Source organism: Vespula pensylvanica, chromosome 6 (assembly GCF_014466175.1).
Source record: "Vespula pensylvanica isolate Volc-1 chromosome 6, ASM1446617v1, whole genome shotgun sequence".
NCBI lineage: Eukaryota > Metazoa > Arthropoda > Insecta > Hymenoptera > Vespidae > Vespula > Vespula pensylvanica.
This window is the reverse complement of record NC_057690.1, coordinates 8,087,730-8,106,758: the sequence shown is the minus strand read 5'-3', so window position 1 is coordinate 8,106,758 and position 19,029 is coordinate 8,087,730. Positions and strand designations below refer to the sequence as shown.

At 35.4% G+C, this 19,029-nt stretch overlaps 1 protein-coding gene across 5 annotated transcripts in view; it reads left to right on the top strand.

The window, feature by feature from the left end:
• Positions 1 to 19,029, top strand: part of LOC122629768 (Down syndrome cell adhesion molecule-like protein Dscam2) — a 124,709-nt gene that overhangs the window by 62,882 nt on the left and 42,798 nt on the right. For all 5 annotated transcript variants that reach the window (XM_043813532.1, XM_043813534.1, XM_043813530.1 and 2 more), the window contains exons 5-7: positions 2,055 to 2,172; positions 9,341 to 9,584; positions 10,305 to 10,509. In XM_043813532.1, coding sequence (XP_043669467.1) covers positions 2,055 to 2,172; positions 9,341 to 9,584; positions 10,305 to 10,509 — 567 coding nt within the window. The remainder of the gene's footprint in view (positions 1 to 2,054; positions 2,173 to 9,340; positions 9,585 to 10,304; positions 10,510 to 19,029) is intronic.

Sequence of the window (19,029 nt, the reverse complement as noted above, 5' to 3'; positions counted from 1 at the left end):
ATTGTACTAAAATATTCTACAATGTCTCAAGTCCACGAGTATTTGTTAGTCCTTCATTAAAATTTTAAGTCAGATAACGAAAGGTAATTTCTTTTTTTCTTTTCTTTTCTTTTTTCTTTTTTTTTTTTTTTTTTTTTTGTACGACGAGTAAATATAGTCGTCATTATATACAAAAAAAAAAAAAAGAAAAAAGAAAATTGCTACTTCTTCGTAACGAGTATACTCGTCATTATAGAAAAAGAATTGTCATTTCTTCATAACGAGTATATACTTAAATAAATTTCACATAAATACATTTGTCAATAATATCAATGAGTTTGACTGATAAAATTATTGTCTTTTCAAAAATATTCATTATCATTTCGTAATAATTTCATTCCATTTTACAACTACTCCATATTTGATCGATTATATTTGTCATAATCTTAATTTTTGCGATCTAGATACACATTTTTATAATAGAATTACATAAGATTAATATTATCTTTATTTATACTCATATATGTATGATATTATTGATATGAATACATATGGAAAAATAACATAAATGATATGTGTATATATATATATATATACACATACATACATATATAAAATAATATATATGTATATATGTATATATGTGTAGGTGTATATGTATTATATACATACCTATATATATGTATATATATATATACACACATACATATACATATATGTTATTTTTATTTTTCTTATTATTCAGTTAAAGTCAGAAATATCGATGATTTTTCATACAATTTTTACGTCGAGGAAAAATATAGTACATTTGTCCAACGAGCCGCAATAAATCATTTCTTCATAACGTTAATAAAAGAGTTTTGGTGGGTTCGCCTAGAAATCGAATCGATCTTTAATGCGTCGACTGTTGGAGGACGGGCAAGGCAATATTTCTTCTCTTTTCTCTCGTGTCTGTAGCACGGTAGCTCTCAAACTTTCGTCCGAGTCCAATTACTTCTTCTTTATTCCACCGTTCTACCTACTTGTATGGAATAAATTTTCCGTATATCAAGGGAACAAACTTACATAAACTCATCGCGAAAGGAAAGTGAGCATGCGAGGTAGAAGGAAAGAAAGAGAAAGAGAGAGAGAGAGAGAGAGAGAGAGAGAGAGAGAGAGATCTTCTTTCTTCTTACCTCAAGAAGGTTGATGTTAAAATAAGAACGAAGACGGTTTTTAGTTTAGTTCTACAAATTTACGCAAGTCTATCTAATCTTTTCAAGATGCTACTGTACGATAGTAATTTATTTATTTTCTTCTTTTTCAAAGAAATTTTCTGAAATGAATTTTTATAACTTATGGTTAATAGCAATCTTTGTAAAAGTTCGCTTTTCTCTTCTTTTCTTTCCTTTTTCTTTTTTTTTTTTTGTTTATTTGTTTATTTACATACATCGTACAGATAAGAAAAGCTTGATAAACCTTATTGCATTTTCTTCTTTTTTGAAGTTGAATTTTTATGACTTATCGTCAATACTAACCTTTGTAAAAGTTTGTTTTTTTCTTTTCTTTTTTTTTTTTTTGGTTTACTTGTTTATTTACGTATACTGTCAGATAAGAAAAGCTTGATGCATCTTATGACATATTTATTTCCCTCTTTTTCAAAGTCGAATTTTTACAACTTATTGTCAATAGCTTTGCAAAAGTTTATTTTTCTTTTCTTTTGTTTCCCTTTCTTTTTAATTTACTCGTTTATTTACATACTCTCTCGGATAAGAAAAGCTTGATGCATCTTCGTTATGCATTCATAATCAATTATACAAGATGAACAACGTAAAACAGGACAGTCAAGTATCTTTAATAATTTTCATGATGGGAATAAGATGTGAAAATACATATTTACATGTACTTACATATTTAAAAAAAAAAAAAAAAAAAAAAAAAAGAAGAAGAAAAGAAAAAAGAAAACAAAAATATTAAACAGACGTGAACTGTATCGTACGATGTCTTTTCCTATTCAAAGTCATTTGTCATATTCAGTCGTGTATATCAATATTGTTTGATAATATATCTTTGTTTCTTTTTTTGTTAATTTTCAGAACTTCGAGGTTCCATGCCACCTATAATAAACGAGAAGCTGGTTTACAAGTCTGTTAGATTGAAAGACACCGTCGTGATACCTTGCGTGGCATATGCCAATCCAACTCCGACTAACAGGTAAGAGATTGTTTGATAAAAGATCAATGTATTAAAATATATATATATATATATATATATATATATATATATATATACGCGTATGCATATACATACATTGATATATGTACACCAAGTTGAGGTTTCCTTTTGAAAAGTGATTTGATCGGTCTTTCTCTCTACTTATCTTTTCTCGTAGCAGCAAACGAAACGAGAAAGGGGAGAACCGGATGGGTAGGATTATAGATCGCAACGAAAACGAGTACTCCAGCGAACAATGCACGTCCTTCTGACGCTGACGTTTACGTTCTTTCTCTATTTTGCTTATATTAATGCTAATTTTAAACATTGAGCCGGTTTAAAGGTATTCCCGTATAGAGAATACACGCCCGACTACTGGAAATACGAAAATATTCCGAGTTCATTGACGCGTATCACCATGTTATATACGAAAAGGATGTGTACGTGAAAGAAAGAGAGAGAGAGAGAGAGAGAGAAAAAGAGAAGAAATATACGGAGAAAACAAGAGAGAAAGAGAGAGAGAGAGAGAATGCACTTCGCGTTCGACATGCCGATTTCCTCCGTATCGATAGCTTTCGACATTTACCGTACATTCAGCATCAAATTCGCGAACGTAAGCTCAGAATTAGCTTGGTCGACAGCGAACGATAGTTCTAACGTTTATAAACTTCCTGAATTTCTCTGAAGATGAAGAGTTTTAATTTTTTTTTTTTTTTGTGCTGTTACGAATTTTTCGAAATAAACGCAAATAAATTCGACGATAACAATAATGATGAAATAAAAGTTATATATATATATATATAACTTCGTTTAATTCATCATTATAGTTATATATGTATAGAAAGAGAAAGAGAGAGAGAGAGAGAGAGAGGAATGGAATCTGACGATTGAATAAAATTTCTTGTCATATATATTCGAGTTATAACGTTAGTAGTAGTATATAGGTATACTATATTTCTGATCTTTCATGAGAAAACGTAAGAGGTGAAATAGATGGAGATGGAGGTTTCCTTTTCAAGAAAATATTCTGTTCACGATCGATCGTTATCCGACGATGTCGTTCACCCGTTTCTCTCTCTTTCTCTCTTTCTTTCTCTCTTTCTCATTCTTTCTCTCGCACACTTTTCGTAAGCTCGCTTTTCCTTCGGAACATTTTTCCTTCGTTGGAAAAGAAGTAAAAGAAGTCGTTTTCGCGGGAAAGTGGGGAACGTTGAGCTACCGACACAGTAGCGACCATTAACGAGGCATTACGTGCGATTCCACGCTTTCTCGATTCGCTTCCGACTAGAATGAGAAAGAAAAAGAGAAAAACGATGAGATAGAGAGAAAGAGAGAGAGAGAGAGAAAGATGAGATAGAGAGAGGTAGTGAAAAAATGAGAGAAAAATCTAGCAAGAGAAACTTAACGGAAACATTGAAGGTAAGAGAAATCGAGATGGAATTGTCGCACGTTTGGTTTTCGTGACAAAAAAAAAAAAAAAAGAAAAGAAAAAGGAAGAAAAAAGAATGGAGAGAAGGAAAAAGAAAGGAAGAAAGAAAGAAAAAGAGAAAAAAATAAATAAACGATTGGCGATCCTTTCGGAAAGCTGATTTTAAATGCGACTTAAGCGCGACTAAAAGCCGTCAGTTTATAAACAAAGCGAACAAAATTGTTCGTCACATAATGTACTTTCACGTCGTTTTTCTTCCCTCTTCGCATTCGTTTTATCGAATTGCCACGTTTCAACGTAAATTCGTTCTCGTCCGTTAGTGTGTGCGAATAGAGAAAGAGAGATAAAGAAGAAGTTGAGAGGGTGGAATATGTGAAAGAGAAAGAGAGAAAGAAAGAAAGAAAGAGAAAAAGAGAGAGAAAGAGAGAGAGAGAGAGAGAGAGAGAGAGAGAGAGAGAGATCAAGTAAACGAGAATACTAATGTATCCGACAGTCCATATTACGTTCGTTCGTGGTGAATACAACGTGCAAACGAAAATACAAATCCACGAGGATGAACTCCCAGAGGAAAATCTTTCCAGAATACTCGACTGAGTGGAGGGTTAGAGAGGAAGATTATCGGAGGGAAAGATAAGTCCTTGTAGTTTGGCACGATCTTGCGATTATATTTCTCGTTAGTTCGAGACAAAATGAGAGAAAGAGAAAGGGAAAGATAAAGAGAAAGGAAAAGAGAGAAAGATAGAAAGAGAGAGTAAGAGAGAGAGAGAGAGAGAGAGAAAGATATAATATCAAACCGAAAGATGGAGAAAGAGAAGTATAGTAGTTGGGAAAACTCGTTACATATTCGATATTGCGTTATATTGCGTTAAATTACGTGACTAGACTCGATTCCTTAGCGTACCATATGACATTCGCGAAAGCTAATAAAGATCTTCTGGTTACGTTCGAATCAGAGTCAACCCCTTCTTCCTTCGTCCCTTATATACTTAGGTACTACTACGTTATTTCGACTTTCGCAGTTTACTCTCGTAGCTGTTACGAGGATGGTATTGCGTGTTACTCATGTAAAATACATATTCCGAGAGGCGAAAGGATTCGTAGAATTCTCAGTTGGTCCTGTCGATCTTCAAATATTTTCAATGGATTTTTTTCTTTTTTCAATAGAAATTCATTCATATCGAATTCGAATATATATGTATATATATATATGTATCTATGTATGTGTATATATATATATATGTACATATATACATATATATGTATGTATGAATCATTCGATAAGAATGATAACAAAATGATTGATTTTTTTCATCATATAACAATAATTTGACTGTTCGAAACAAAATTAATGATTCAATTCGAAGAAAAAAGTATGAATAGTTTTTCGTAATATTTTATCACCATCATAGCTCGTAATAATCTCGCATTTCAATATATCGATAAATGGTGAATGAAAATGATAATAGTGGGGTGGAGGAGGTAAAGAAATAAGAGAAATCATTCCACCGTATCATTTTTCGATTTTCTTCATAAAACAATTCAAAACGAGTGTTGTATCCGTTATTAAAATTTATTTTTCTTTGTGTTGTTCACGTTCATTATCGATAAACTTTATGCTTTTCTCTGTACGAGAGTAACGATATCAAAATAAATGTAATATTGAAGAGGATATACATACATACATATATATATATATATATGTATATATATATATATACATATTTCGTAAATACTCTCGTCACGTTTTTCAACGAGAAATAAAATTGTCGTTTATAAAATATTTAGTAAAAACATCGATGTATATATATATATATACGCACACATACACAAACATATACAGATACACAGGTACTGTATATGAACGATGTTGAAGCTTTTATATACGAATTAAAAGTAACTAGACGTTCGCTCGATTTCGTTTGTTAAGTGAATACAGGTGATTCGTAGATTACTACGTAACACGAAAAACATTAATAATGTCCGGGAGATAAAATTTGTAGTATTTGTCTAATTCCTTCATTTCTACAAATTGAACTGAAAATGTTCTAACAATAAGAATTAATTACTCGATTGAAAGAGGACATATATAGATGGACACGCATACGGATTATACTTGTGTTTCTCAACAGTTATCAAGAATCGATTCAACGTGAGAGGCGTTAAAACGACGCGTTAAAAATGAAATTTCATTGGCATGTAATGTCCACCGTTTGCTATTAAGTAAGTATATAAAGTCACAAATTTGGTAAAAGGTTGGTGTGCTTTTACGAGGTTGTCCGGAATTTCCTATGTGCATGAAACTCTGGGATATATAAAGGAGAAAAAGAGAGAGAAAGATAGAGAGACAGAGAAAGAGAAAGAGAGATAGAAAATAGAGAAAGAAAGAGAGAGAGAGAGAGAGAGAGAGAGAGAGAGAAAGAGAGAGAGAGAGAATACGTAGTACGTGGATTCGGATGGAAGGAAGTAGAGAGACGAAGGGATGAACGAAGATGGGTGAAAGATATATAGACGATGGCTCTGTATGAGTAGCGCAAACAAACCGACCGCTGATTACAGAGACTGCTTCTGACAGCCCATCAAATATTCCGCATTTACGTGTACGTCGACGTCACTGGATATTCCCGCGCTTGTGCTCACTACTCTCTCTCTCTCTCTCTCTCTCACACGTACACACACATATACATACATTCTCTTTCTCTCTCTCACTCCGATCGTACAGGCCTTCCTACAGCTTCCTCGTTCTCTCCACCTCTTTCGTGCCTCGACTTCAGAGTACGGAGAAGGAGAGAAAAGAGAGAGACAGAGAGGGAGAGAAAGACCGAGGTGGATAGAATGAAAGAGATAGAGAGAGAAAGAGAGAGAGAGTTGAGGGTTTACCGCAGCAGCAGCAGCAGCACCAGCAGAAGCAGCAGCAGTAGCAGCAGAGGCTTCCATCTCCAGGTTCCTCTCACACTCGAGCATTCCCTCTATCCCATCTCCTTCCCTCGCCAATTTCCCTCCGTAAATTCGATTATCTATAGGTATACCTCCTCCTCGTCGTGCACACGTAGTACCTACCTTCCTACCTCTCTTCTCCAGCTCAGCAACATTCACATCCTCCTTCCAGCTTCGTCTTCTTCCACTCTTCAACCTCGTCCTCTTCGTCCTCTTCGTCCTCTTCGTCCTTCGTGTCCTCTACATCGTCGTCGTAGTCGTAGTCGTAGTCCTCCTTCTCTCCACTTCTCGTTGTCGTGCTTCCTTTCCTGTCGTGCGCCAATCCTCGCGCTTACCTCTGAGGGCAGAGTAAGCAAGAAACCGTGCCTGGAGGATTGGGTCCTCCTCTCATACTGTGGCTTTCCAAACCACGCGAGGTCAATCGTTGCGAGAAAGCTCGACTTCTCTGGGAATTGTCGAATAGAGAAAAATAGAGTGAGAAAGAGAAAGAGAGAGATGGAATGAGAGAGATGGCGAGTGCTTGAGAGAGAGAGAGAGAGAGAAAAATGGAACAAGATGGTGAGAGAGAGAGTGGTAGATAGAAATATCAACCTTCTCTACATCTCACTTTGAACTTATCACGTTTTATTTCTCACCGATAAATAGCAAAAGATAAGAGACGTCCTGAAATTGCTTTCGATAAAATTAGCGTCAATTATATACAACGATCGACTTTTATTCTGCTCTTAGAACTTATCGATTATCACTCGATATTACTACGTAATATGTGAAATGTATCAATCATGTTTGGTAAATATTATGACTCTCTCTCTTTTTCTCTCTTTCTCTCTCTCTCTCTCTCTCTCTCTCTCTATATATATATATATATATATATATATATATATATATGTAAACGTGAATCTATTTGTAACAACGATCTTTGTTAACATAATATTAAATCTTTTGATGTCGTCAAATTAGCGAACATTCGTCAAAAGATTTATATATTATTTCTTTCTCTTTCTGATTTCTTTTTCTCATTTTTCTTTTTTATCGAGAAATATGGACCAAAGAATATGAATAAGTCAAGTTTCAATACTCTTCAAAATCTAAAATTCACGTTGGTTGATGTTACTTGGAATAAGCTGTAAGAGGTATGAAGAGAAAAATAGAAAGAGAGAGAAATAGAGATAAAGATAGAGATAGAGAGAGAGAGAGAGAGAGAGAGAGAGAGAGAGAGAGAGAGAGAGAGAGAATATGAAGAGAAGATAGTACATAGTGCGTTTTCTTACTATCCACTCCCGTTTATTCATAGCTGCATATTTGAAACTTCACTGACGTCGACTTGCCGCGAATCTTTCCAGTGGTACGTTGAGTTTTCCTTCGTTTAATAATAAATTGTTGAAACGGAGAGAGAGAGAGAGAGAAAGAGAGAGAGATGGAGGAAACGGAAAGAAAAACTAGACGGCTCGAGAGTACCTCTTACCGTTTATTTCCCTCTCAAAGAAAAAGAAAAATTCTTACTTTTTGTTAATAATTGTACGAGTTGATAGTCAATGGTAAATGGATGTAAATGATGTCGATAAAATCGACGACGACGATGACGACGACGACGACGACGACGATGACGATGACGATGACGACGACGATGATGATGACGATGACGACGACGATGATGATGATGATGATGATGATAATGACGACGATGATGAGGAACAACTCAGCATTTATTTCACACGATGTTTAATCGCGAGTGTTTTGAAAACAACGGGACGGTCTATCGCACTGACAGCCGTGCGTTGCGTATCTCCACGAAATACGTGTGCTTGCATAGAGAAAGGAAGGGGAGGGTTAGAGAGTAAGAGAGAAAGAGATAAATAGAGAGAGAGAGAAAGAGAGAGAAAGAGAGAAGGTATTGTTACGGCGTAGTTACAATTCATGGAAGCACCATGCATTCTCTGTTTTCATTCGAAACCGTAGTTATTTTGCGGTGGTCCAGTGCAACGGAGAGATACGCGTTTCGGTTCCCATATTCGACGAACGTTTCCACCTCATTTTCGAAGGTTTCAACAGATCGTTCGAGGTTAACGTTAACCAGTAATTTCAGACGTCAACCAATGTTATTCGTTTATTTACTTTCTTTTTTTTTATATTTTTTAATCTTTTTTTTCTCTTTTTTTTATGTGTTTTTTTTTTCTATTTTGTCGATGTCGTACTGTTTATCTTTACTTTCAATTTAGCATACTCGATATATCGATCCACTCGGATAATATACTTTATAATTTTCGAAAGCAGAGAGATAAGCCCTGGAGTTCGCTATTACAGCTATACACATACGCATATACACACGCGCACACGTGTATATATATATATATATATATATATATATATATGTGTGTATAATATATGTACATATAATATATATAATATATATAATATATATGTGTATATATGTACATATATATTTTTAGTAAAATGTATCTGACATAAGTCCGTTAACATACACAGACGCGCATGTATACACATAAAACGCAACGCAGACATATAAAATACTTTTACATCTCTCCCATTTTCTCAAGAACGAAGAGAATTCTTGTCTCCTTCTTTATTTCCCGTTTCTTATTTCACCGGTCGATTTCAGATAAGAGAACATTTATATTTACTCAACGGGGCCATCCGAGCGTGGATTTAGTTAAGCCCGTTTCTCCGACGTCGAGGAAATCTGTTACGAAATATTCGATTTCACGCACTCCTCTTCCCTTTTCTTATTTTTATTCTAGACGAAAGAGAAACCATTGAACCCCATGAAATACATTTTTGTCGCAGGTGGTACTACAACAGAAATCAAAGAGAAGAACCGATCGAAGATACTTCCGGGCATTACATAGTCCGAGATGGTTCCTTGATTATACAGGGTGTCCAAGAGAATGACGCCGGATCATACATGTGCATCGCCAGTAACTCCGAAGGGACTGAGACTTTAGAAGTCAGATTGACAGTTTCCGCTCCACTCAGTGTTCTCGTACAGCCTGCTATTCAAACGGTCGATCTTGGGAAGCCTGCTCATTTGGTAATTCGATATCCGACGACTAACGATTAGACGACTTAGACGAAAGTTGGAAATCCAATTACGCGATCGCGGTGTGAATTTACACTGATACAGATAACGTTTAAACTCTCTCTTGAATTTAATCGTTTGCAATTAAAGAGAATTTCATCGATCGATACTACAGTAGCAATTGCCAATTCCAATTAATAATATGTATGCGGGAATCAAGGTAGTTTTTTTTTTTTTTAACGGAGTATTTCGAAAAGAAGGGGAAAATAAATAAAAAATAAGAAAATAAAGAAAATAAAGAAAAAAAAGAAGAAAGAGAGAGAGAGAGAAAGTATTACGGAATTTATCAGAGTATTTCGAAGAGTGAGAGGGGGAAAAATAAATAAAAAAAAAAAGAAAAGAAAGAAAAAAGAGACAGAGAGAAAGAATATTACGGAATTTTACAGAATATTTCGAAGAGAGGGGGAAGAATAAATAAAAAAAAAAGAAAATAAAGAAAATAAAAAAAAAGAAAGACAGAGAGAGAGAGAGAGAGAGAGAGAGAGAGAGAGAAAATGAGTTTTACCGTAACTCGTAATATAATTAGTATCTCAATGGCATGATTCAAGATTCTTTTGGACTATAGGAAAGGGTAGTCGAAAGAAAAAAGAGTCTCTCTCTCTCTCTCTTTCTCTCTTTTTCTCTTTCTTTTCCCTTTCTTTCATCGAGGCTTTTCTCTAAACTGCTTTTCAGACGTGCAGCGCAAGTGGATTTCCGCAGGCGGCACTCTACTGGCTGAAGGACGGTCAGCCATTGAGAATGGCTGGTCGCGTGAGCACAGTTTCGAGGGAACGTATCTCCGTGACGTCGGTTGCACGCGAAGATCGAGGCATGTACCAGTGCTTCGTCAGAAACGAGTACGAAACGGCCCAAGGAATCGCAGAATTGCGGTTGGGTGGTGAGTAGTCTTTGTTCGTTCACGGAAATGTTTCTCTCTTTCTCTCTCTCATTCTCTCTCTCATTCTCTTTCTCTCTCGAATAGAATTTCATGCTTGAGGCTATATTATATATTATATTATGTTATACTATACTATATTATACGTGCCGAATCGAAAATGTTGCCAATGAAATTCTAACCGGAATGAGATTAAACAAAAAATGAGAACAGTTTTATTCAAAAATTATATTTTATATTTCAAACGTTTCGTTATAACATTACGATATATATTCGCACCAACGATTTTTTGTAAGTTAATTATCGAATTCACCCGACTTCGTCGACTTACTTTCTCTTTTCTTTTTTTATTTCTTTATTTTTTTTATGCTTTTATTTTTCTACGTATTATTAGTAGTAATTTTATTTTTCCACGTGATATTAGTAGTAAGTAGTCAAAAAAAAAAAAAAAGAAAACAAAAAACAGGTATACAATGCAGTTGATAAAGGAGCGTAAAAGAGACGTAGAGATCCGATGGTGCTTTCTTTTCGACGAGTCGATAAGATTGACGGGAAGGTAAACGTCGTAGCATTTAACTTCGATCGCATTTCGTTTGAACTCTATCGTAAAAGAAAAAGAAAAAGTTCGGAAGCTTACGTTTCTCCGTTGCAATCTTCTATTTTCTATTTCTCTCTCTCTCTCTCTCTCTCTCTCTCTATATATATATATATATATATATATATATATATATATATATCCCTCTTTCGTTCGTTCGTTCTTTCTTTCATTTTTTCTTACTTTTTCTCTTGGAAGGTAGAACTCACGATCACCTCGCACGAGCCTCAATTACGTTTAATGCAGTCGTATGCAAACTGCACCATCTTTCTGCCGGAGCTGACGTTCGTTAAATTCTCCTGCTGAATTGCGGAGACGCCTCTCGCTTTTCTAGATCGACTTGCCTTAGAAAAGGAGAGTAAAAAGACAGAACGAAACAAAAAAAGAGAAAAAGAAGTAAAGGTAAAAAGAGAAAAAAAAAAAGAAAAGAAAAGAAAAGAAAAGAAAAGTAAAGAAAAGAGAAAGGAAAGAAAAAGAAAAGGTTTAGGATAGAGGGAAGAAAAAAAAAAAAAGAGCAGAAGATCGAAGAGTGAGGAAGGGAGGAGAAAGGGTCCAGGAAAACATCAGTGATTAAGCAAGCCTCTTTTACATCTTTTTTTCTCATTGTCTTTCTTTTCTTTCTCACTTTCATCTCTTTCTCTCTTTCTCTCAGTGTCTTTGTTTTTATTCCTTTCTACTCCATATTGGCGAGCCTAATGCAAGGGAATTGCGAGGCGTCGCGATGGCGAACGTTTGTTTGTCGAACGAATGGCTTCAACGATGATAGCTTGCACGACGGTTAATGCAGCAGAACTCTTTTTCCCCATACGATCCATTCCCGGTTTGCGTGGTACTCCATCGTAACGTATTTTCCATCACGAATCGTCGTGAATTTCGAAAGAGAAAGAGCAAAATATATATATATATATATATATAATATACACACACACACACATATATATATAAAGGGAGAGAGAGAGAGAGAGAGAGAGAGAGAGAGAGAGAGAGAGAGAAAAGGACGATGAGTAGGTGGGGATTTTTGCACGCAGAGAACCGATTTCGAATGGTCCAGGTTTTCCGATCGCAGCTTCCCTCGCCGCAACGGCGAAGCAGGACCATTTGCTCGGTGATAATCGTGCGAATACGAGGACGTCGAATGGTTTTAATTACAAAACCCCCATACGCGCGGATAGTACGTGCGTCCTCCGATAACACGTTGCCGACCGAACAACGCCGTTCACTCGGCTTTTGTACTCTCGAACGGTCCCCGTTTCGGTATTAACATTACTCTTTGCTTTTTCTATCTCTCTCTCTCTCTCTCTCTCTCTCTCTTTCATTTTCTTTTTCTCATTTTTTTTCTTTTTTTCTTCCTTCTTTTTTTCTCTTTTCTCATTTTTCTTTTTTCTTCTTTTTTTGCGCTCTCTCTTTCTCCCTCCCACTTTCTTTTTCTCTCTCTCTCTCGCTCTCTCTCTCTTTCTCTCTCAGATATCGTAGCTCGAGATTAAAAATTTAGTGGTATTCACTGATGGTGAATAGTCCGAAGAGTTCGATCGTTAAGTGCTAATGGAATTATATTTCAAATGAAAATGGTCTTGATAAGGATTATTTATTTTCCCTTTTTTTTTTTCTTTCTTTTTTTTTTTTTTTTTTAGATTAAAGAGAGAGACAGAGAGGCAGAAAAAATTAATATGAAAGTGAAGTTTGAAAGGAGATAAACTGGCATGTATCGTAATTTAAAATCATTGTCGAACGAATGATTAATACTTCATCGTCATGCGAATTGTACGATATTTTATCTCGTTCTCTCTTTTTTCTTTTGTGACAAAGCAATATTTCTTCTTTTTCTGTTTTTCGATTCGTTTGGATTCTAATTTCGATATAAATGAAAGAATGCGAAAGGTTAGTCGTAAAGGTTAACGTTGGATCAAAATGAGATAAAGGAGGATACAGAGAACGTTGAGTACAGTTCTATTTCGTATCTTTCTTTTTCTCTTTCTCTCTCTCCTCTTTTATAGGTCAGAGGTTATACTTCAAAAGAAGAAAAAAAAATGCTCTCTTATGACATCGTTTCAATCACGTACTCATTCGTTTAATCGATAGTTCGCGTTCGAAGAATCCAATAAAAATAACTTCGGCCGAATGATGTCGTTTACCGATCGTCTACGAGAATATTTCTTCGAGTTCGTTCAACGAGAATTAAAAAATGTAAACAAATACACGTGACTAGGGTCATAATCGGGTCAAGTACGTATTAAAAATTTTTTGATATTATAATACTTTCTTTTCGGATGGAAACTCTAAAACGAGATTGAATAATCAATTCAAAATTTAATAATTAACTAATGTTTGTCGACTAATAGGAATGTATTTATCATACGCTTAGTTCACGGACTTTTTCGTTTATGTTTCGTTAAACGATTTTATAAAAACTTTATGTATTAATACGTTAACAGATTTTCTATAAACAATGTTCTCTAACAATTGTTTTTCTACCTATATATATATATATATATATATATATATATATATATATATATGAACTCTATGAATATATATATATATAAAACTCTTTTTTTCATTATTTTCTCACGTAACAGTTAATCCATACGAGAGAAAACTGGCAAATGAAAAGGCAACGTAAAGAGCATTTCGATTCATACACATATATGTAACCAGTTTTGATCGATGCGTTTACTAATGTATTTTTCACCGTGAAATTGTATCCGACCAATAACGGTGCTACGGAAAATTGTTATTTTTTTTTCCTTTTTGCATCGCTCTTCATCCAACCCCCCTCGCTTCCCTTCTCTTACTAACGTCCAATGCAATATGAATATTTCTAGTCGCGTATCAAATTTACCGTATCAAATTTACCGTATCAATATTAAAATTTTGCATTCGTGAAAATAGCTGATTTTTTTGCTGTTTTTAATCCTTTTTTTTTTCTTTTTTCTTTTTTTCCATTTCTTTTGTGATAGACACACACGCGCGCGTGCGTGAGCGTATACACACGCATACGAGTTTGTAACAATAAACGCAAGTTCGACGGGAGGTACAGAATTTATTGTTAAATTGAATCCATTTGTTTCGATATGTGCTACAGAAGAAGAAAAAAGAGAGCAAGAAAGAGAAAGAGAGAGAGAGAGAGAGAGAGAGAGAGAGAGTGAGTCAGACGAAAATTCATCGAACATTGATCCTTGTTTTTTATGATGAAACGAAAATTAGTTGAATTTCGTTACATTATTTGAATATTTTATTTCGTCAAACTCGACAAATTGATTTCGAAATTATAGAGAAAATCCTGAAGTAAGTTCCCATTGAATTCTATTTCTGGTCATATTAATTGAAATATAACGTTAAAGAGAAAGAGAGAGAGAGAGAGAAGAACAGAGAAAGAGAGAAAGAGAGAAGAAAAAGAAAGAAGTAAGGGAGAAAGAAACACAGTGGACGTATCGTTCGAAATTAATTTCAAATCGTAACGAGAGTTCAACGCAAAGTCGGAGAACCTTTGTCCGTTACGCCATTATGTCTAATGAGAGTACGCTCGCAAATTCGGATTTCGCGATGGGGAAATCTCGCGGGATCGTGCGCGCTTTTATCGCGTAAGTGGATATTCAGTGGGGCTAGACGTACTTTCGGCGTCTCAAATAAAAAAAAAAAAAAAAGAGAGAGAGAAAGGAAAAAAAAAAGGATCCTTTTCGCATGAGAATTTTAATTAAATTACGTGCGTTTTTAAGGGCATACGTTCTTACGTATGTACGTACATCAAACGTGTTTTTTTTTTTTTTTTTATAATTTATCATGTTAAATAACAAACGATATGGAACTGTTTGGAGGAGAGAAAGGTGAAAAATAAATAAGGAGCAAGAGATAAGAAAAGTTGTAGCAAATGATATCATTGATATTGGCAGCCCGAACTATTCTTACGTCTCATCCAAAAGTTCCTATTCTTTTTCCCTAAACTCTCCAATAGTTGAATAGATATGGCTCCGCAAGTTTCCCGGCCATTAACCCTTTCTATAACATGGCTTTTGCTAACTTTTACAGTCGTCTAAGAGTTGAAATTTTCTTTCGAAATCGTTTATAGCTCTTATTCGAAGGAATTACACGAGGAGAAATGTCGAAAAGAAATAATAGTTTAGTGGGGGTGGGAGTGGTGAGGGCAAAGAAGAAAAAAAAAAAAAAGGAAAAAGAATAAAAGAAAAAAGAAAATAACCAATCAAGAAGAATGGTACAATGATACTTTCTTATTCTTCGTTTATCTTTTCCTTCGTTCTTCTTCGATATCATTCCCGTTGTGACTTCGTTAGATATCAGAAAGCGAAACTATTTTCACTCTTGGTTGCGACAGGTAATTGGAGAAGTCTCAGAGAAGGAGCTTTCAAAGTTTCTAGCGGTAGAATACTCGAAGAAAATGGGAACAGGAGTGACAAACAACATAAATCGATTCAACCTTTCGACGTTTCGTCCTTTATTAATTACTATCTTTTGGGAAGATTCTCTCTATCTCTCTATCTATCTCTTTATCTCTCTTCTTTCTCTCTCTTTCTCTTTCCCTCTCTCTCTCTCTAATTTGTAGTTAACTCGATTGAAGTATAAACTTCCCTTAATATCATCGTCAAGGTAATTAATCATTGGAAACTCGAATTGTCCTAAGGGAAAACGTAGTTTCCTTTCACGACTGACGTGTTTCAAATATGGCTTGGTTAAACTACTAACGCCGAGAAGAGCGTAACGTAGCATTACTACTACTATTCGCACGTCCGACCAAAGCGTACTCTCTCGCTATTCGTTATCTTCCTCTTTCTCTCGATCTATCTATCTTTGATATTCCAAAAAGCATGCTCCCTCTCTCTCTCTCTCCCTCTCTCTCTCTCTCTTTGTGTTCGCTCTTTTCGTCTCTCTCTATCTACATTCGGAAGCATGGGAGTCCGGAAAATCCATTGTCAGAGTATCGACTCTTTCTCCGAGATTCGCCATAGTCAACGATTTTCTGAACGAACCTTTATCCAACCTAGATGGAATACGATCGGTGTGTGTACGATGGGAGGGGCTAGAGAACCCTCAATTACAGTGAACGAAGTTCCCTACCGACCGTCAATTAGTAACTTTTGCGAGCGACCTTCAGGGACGAAGGTGAAGCCGAACCAGAGAAGGCAAGAACATGTTACAGTGAGTGAATGAGATAGAAAGAGAGAGAGAGAGAGAGAGACAGAGACAGAGATAGACAGACAGACAGACAGAGAGAGAGAGAGAGAGAGAGAGAGAGAGAGAAGACAGCTTCGTATTACCTTGTCATTAGGATTCTTCTCGGCTCCATGATTTCTAAGCTGCGGGGCATCGAGCGTGCATTAGCTAAGGGGAAAGGTGAGTGCTGTGGAAGATCGCCCGCAGCACGATCGGATAGTTAGTACCGCCACCTTGGATTTGCATACGCTAACGAGATTCCTGCGGTTTTGCCGATGCTTTGCATGCCTCTCTCGACCGTGCACGATCTCGCATCGCCCTGCATCTACACCGAGTCATCTATTTATTATGCGTCATAGATACGTCAGAGGCTAAACCACCTTCGCGAGAAGCAACTTTTCGCGAGAGAGACAGAAAAAGAGAAACAAAAAGAGAGAAAGAGAGATAGTAAGAGAGAAACAGTAAAAGAGAAACAGAAAGAGAGAGAGAGAGGGATAGTAAAAAAGAAACAGAGATAGATGGAGAAAGAAAAAGAGAGACAGCTTTCGCCTGTATTTTTTTCTATATACATTTTGACATCATATTATCTTCTTCTATCTTCTCTTATTTTTCTTTCTCTTTGTACATATGCGTGTGTGTGTGTGTGTGTGTATGTGTGTGCATGCATATGTGTACGTGCGTGTGCGTGTGTCTTTTCTCTTTCTCTCTCTTTTTTTCTCGAACCTTGAAGTATTTCTCATTCCTAAAGTTTTTAAATGCAAACCACTCGTTCAATCGGAAAACAAAGCGAAAGTTTTTTCAACTAGTTGAATCAATGAAATGAAGGGAAAGAAAGAAAGAAAGAAAGAAAGAAAGAAAGAAAGAAATGAAATGAAATGAAATGAAATGAAATATCACGTTTCATATATTTGGAATAGTCGTGTTACGTACCTATGTACCTCCTGTCCTCTTTGGCATCAGACAATAGCGATACTTAATTAAATTCCTATTTCAATTTTCCACGATTCCATCATTTTCATTCTATACAAGTCTTTTATATTTGTGTTGGAAAATCTATATCTGCATACCTACATACGTACGTACATGCTTGTCTGCATGCCAGCCTACCTCTCTGCCTGCCTGTTCGTTTATTATACCCAAAATGCAGTGCTTTTAAGAAAAATAAGCAACCCTACTCGACTCTCCACTATTTAGAACGATCGATGCTCGACGAATTTTTATTATTCTTCCTTTGTTCGCTTTTTCCGTTTTGTTGTCTGTTCTTTTTTTTTTTTTTTTTTTTCTTTTTTCTTTCGTGTATGTACGTACCCGCACGTGTACGCGCGCGCGTAAGTGTCTGTGTGTGTGTATAATATTTTTTTTTTCTTTTTTACCTGCTTTTATTAACTACAACAAGAACCATGACGAATTATTAAGCTACGAGACAATTTTCTTTTAATTTTCTTTCCCCTTTCTCTTATACTTTTTTGTCTCTTTTTCTTTCTCTAAAGAATTAAACAATATTAAAAGAATAGAGGAGGACGAACTGGTTGCTAAATTATTTTTTAAATACTATGCACGTCATCTATCCCATGTAAATTTTGTCGAAAGGTTCCTTGAGTAAAAACTGTCGGTTCATTATGTCTCTCCAATTTTTTTTTTCTTCTCTTCTTTTTCTTTTTTTTTAAAGCACTAATTTGTTGATTCAAGATGCGAGAAACGTTATGTTTTTCCTATTCGCGGGAAAACGGAATAACATTGCGGTTTAATTGAAGAGAGGCAATTGTTAATTTACTAATAGTCCGCCTTTTGAGACAACTGTCCTTTTAAATAATACATACGCAAATTGTTACCACGAAAGGACGACGAGAGTCTCCCCACCATTCTTCCTATTCCCCTTTTTCACCGAGTCCATGTGAATTTTAATCACCAGGCTAATCCATCGTTCAAAAAAGAAAACAAAAAATAGGAAAAAGAGCAAAAAAGAACAAAAGTCGACGTATTTTTTGCGAATTTTTCTGCTACCGTAAAAAAAACAATATTTTATCGACATGTCGATATCTTTTCGAGATGAAATAATCTCATCGATATTATTCATACTTTCGAAAGTTTTTTTTATTGAATAAACCTTTTTATAACTGCATGGTTAATAGCCGAGTTAAGAGAGAGAGAAAGAGAAAGAGAAAGAGAAAGAGAGAGAGAGAGAGAGAGAGAGAGAGAGAGAGAGAGAGAGAGAGATAGTTTGAGAAATTTACGTTGGTAGTATGGATCGTAAGAAGAGGTAACATTCAGATGTGCGGAAACTATGAATGTATGCGAAAACTTTGCCGAGAGTCAACGTTATCTTATCGTCAATGCGTGTGTGTATGTGTATGTGTATGTATATGTACGTGTATTCGCCTTACGAAGTTCATGAATTTATTAGCAAGCGCGAGCTACAGCTCGTTACGCGACTCGCTAAAATGTAAAGTATCTTTGTACGCAACTTCTCTCACCGTAGAGATAAACTATCCTAGTACATCGAACTTTTCACCTTTCAATTGTTTCACATCGTTCTCTTTGACTCATTCTCTCTTTTCCCTTTCCTCTCTCTTTCTTTCTATTTCTCACTTATCCGACGATATCGAAATTTCATAGAAAAATCTCTTGTGACATATGAAATGGAGAATATTCTTGAAAGAGATGTCATAAAAATCCGATGCCTATGGTTCATCTAACCGATCGATGATTTTTGTATTTTTCAATTTTCTTTCTTTCTTTCCTTTTCTTTCAATTTTATCCAC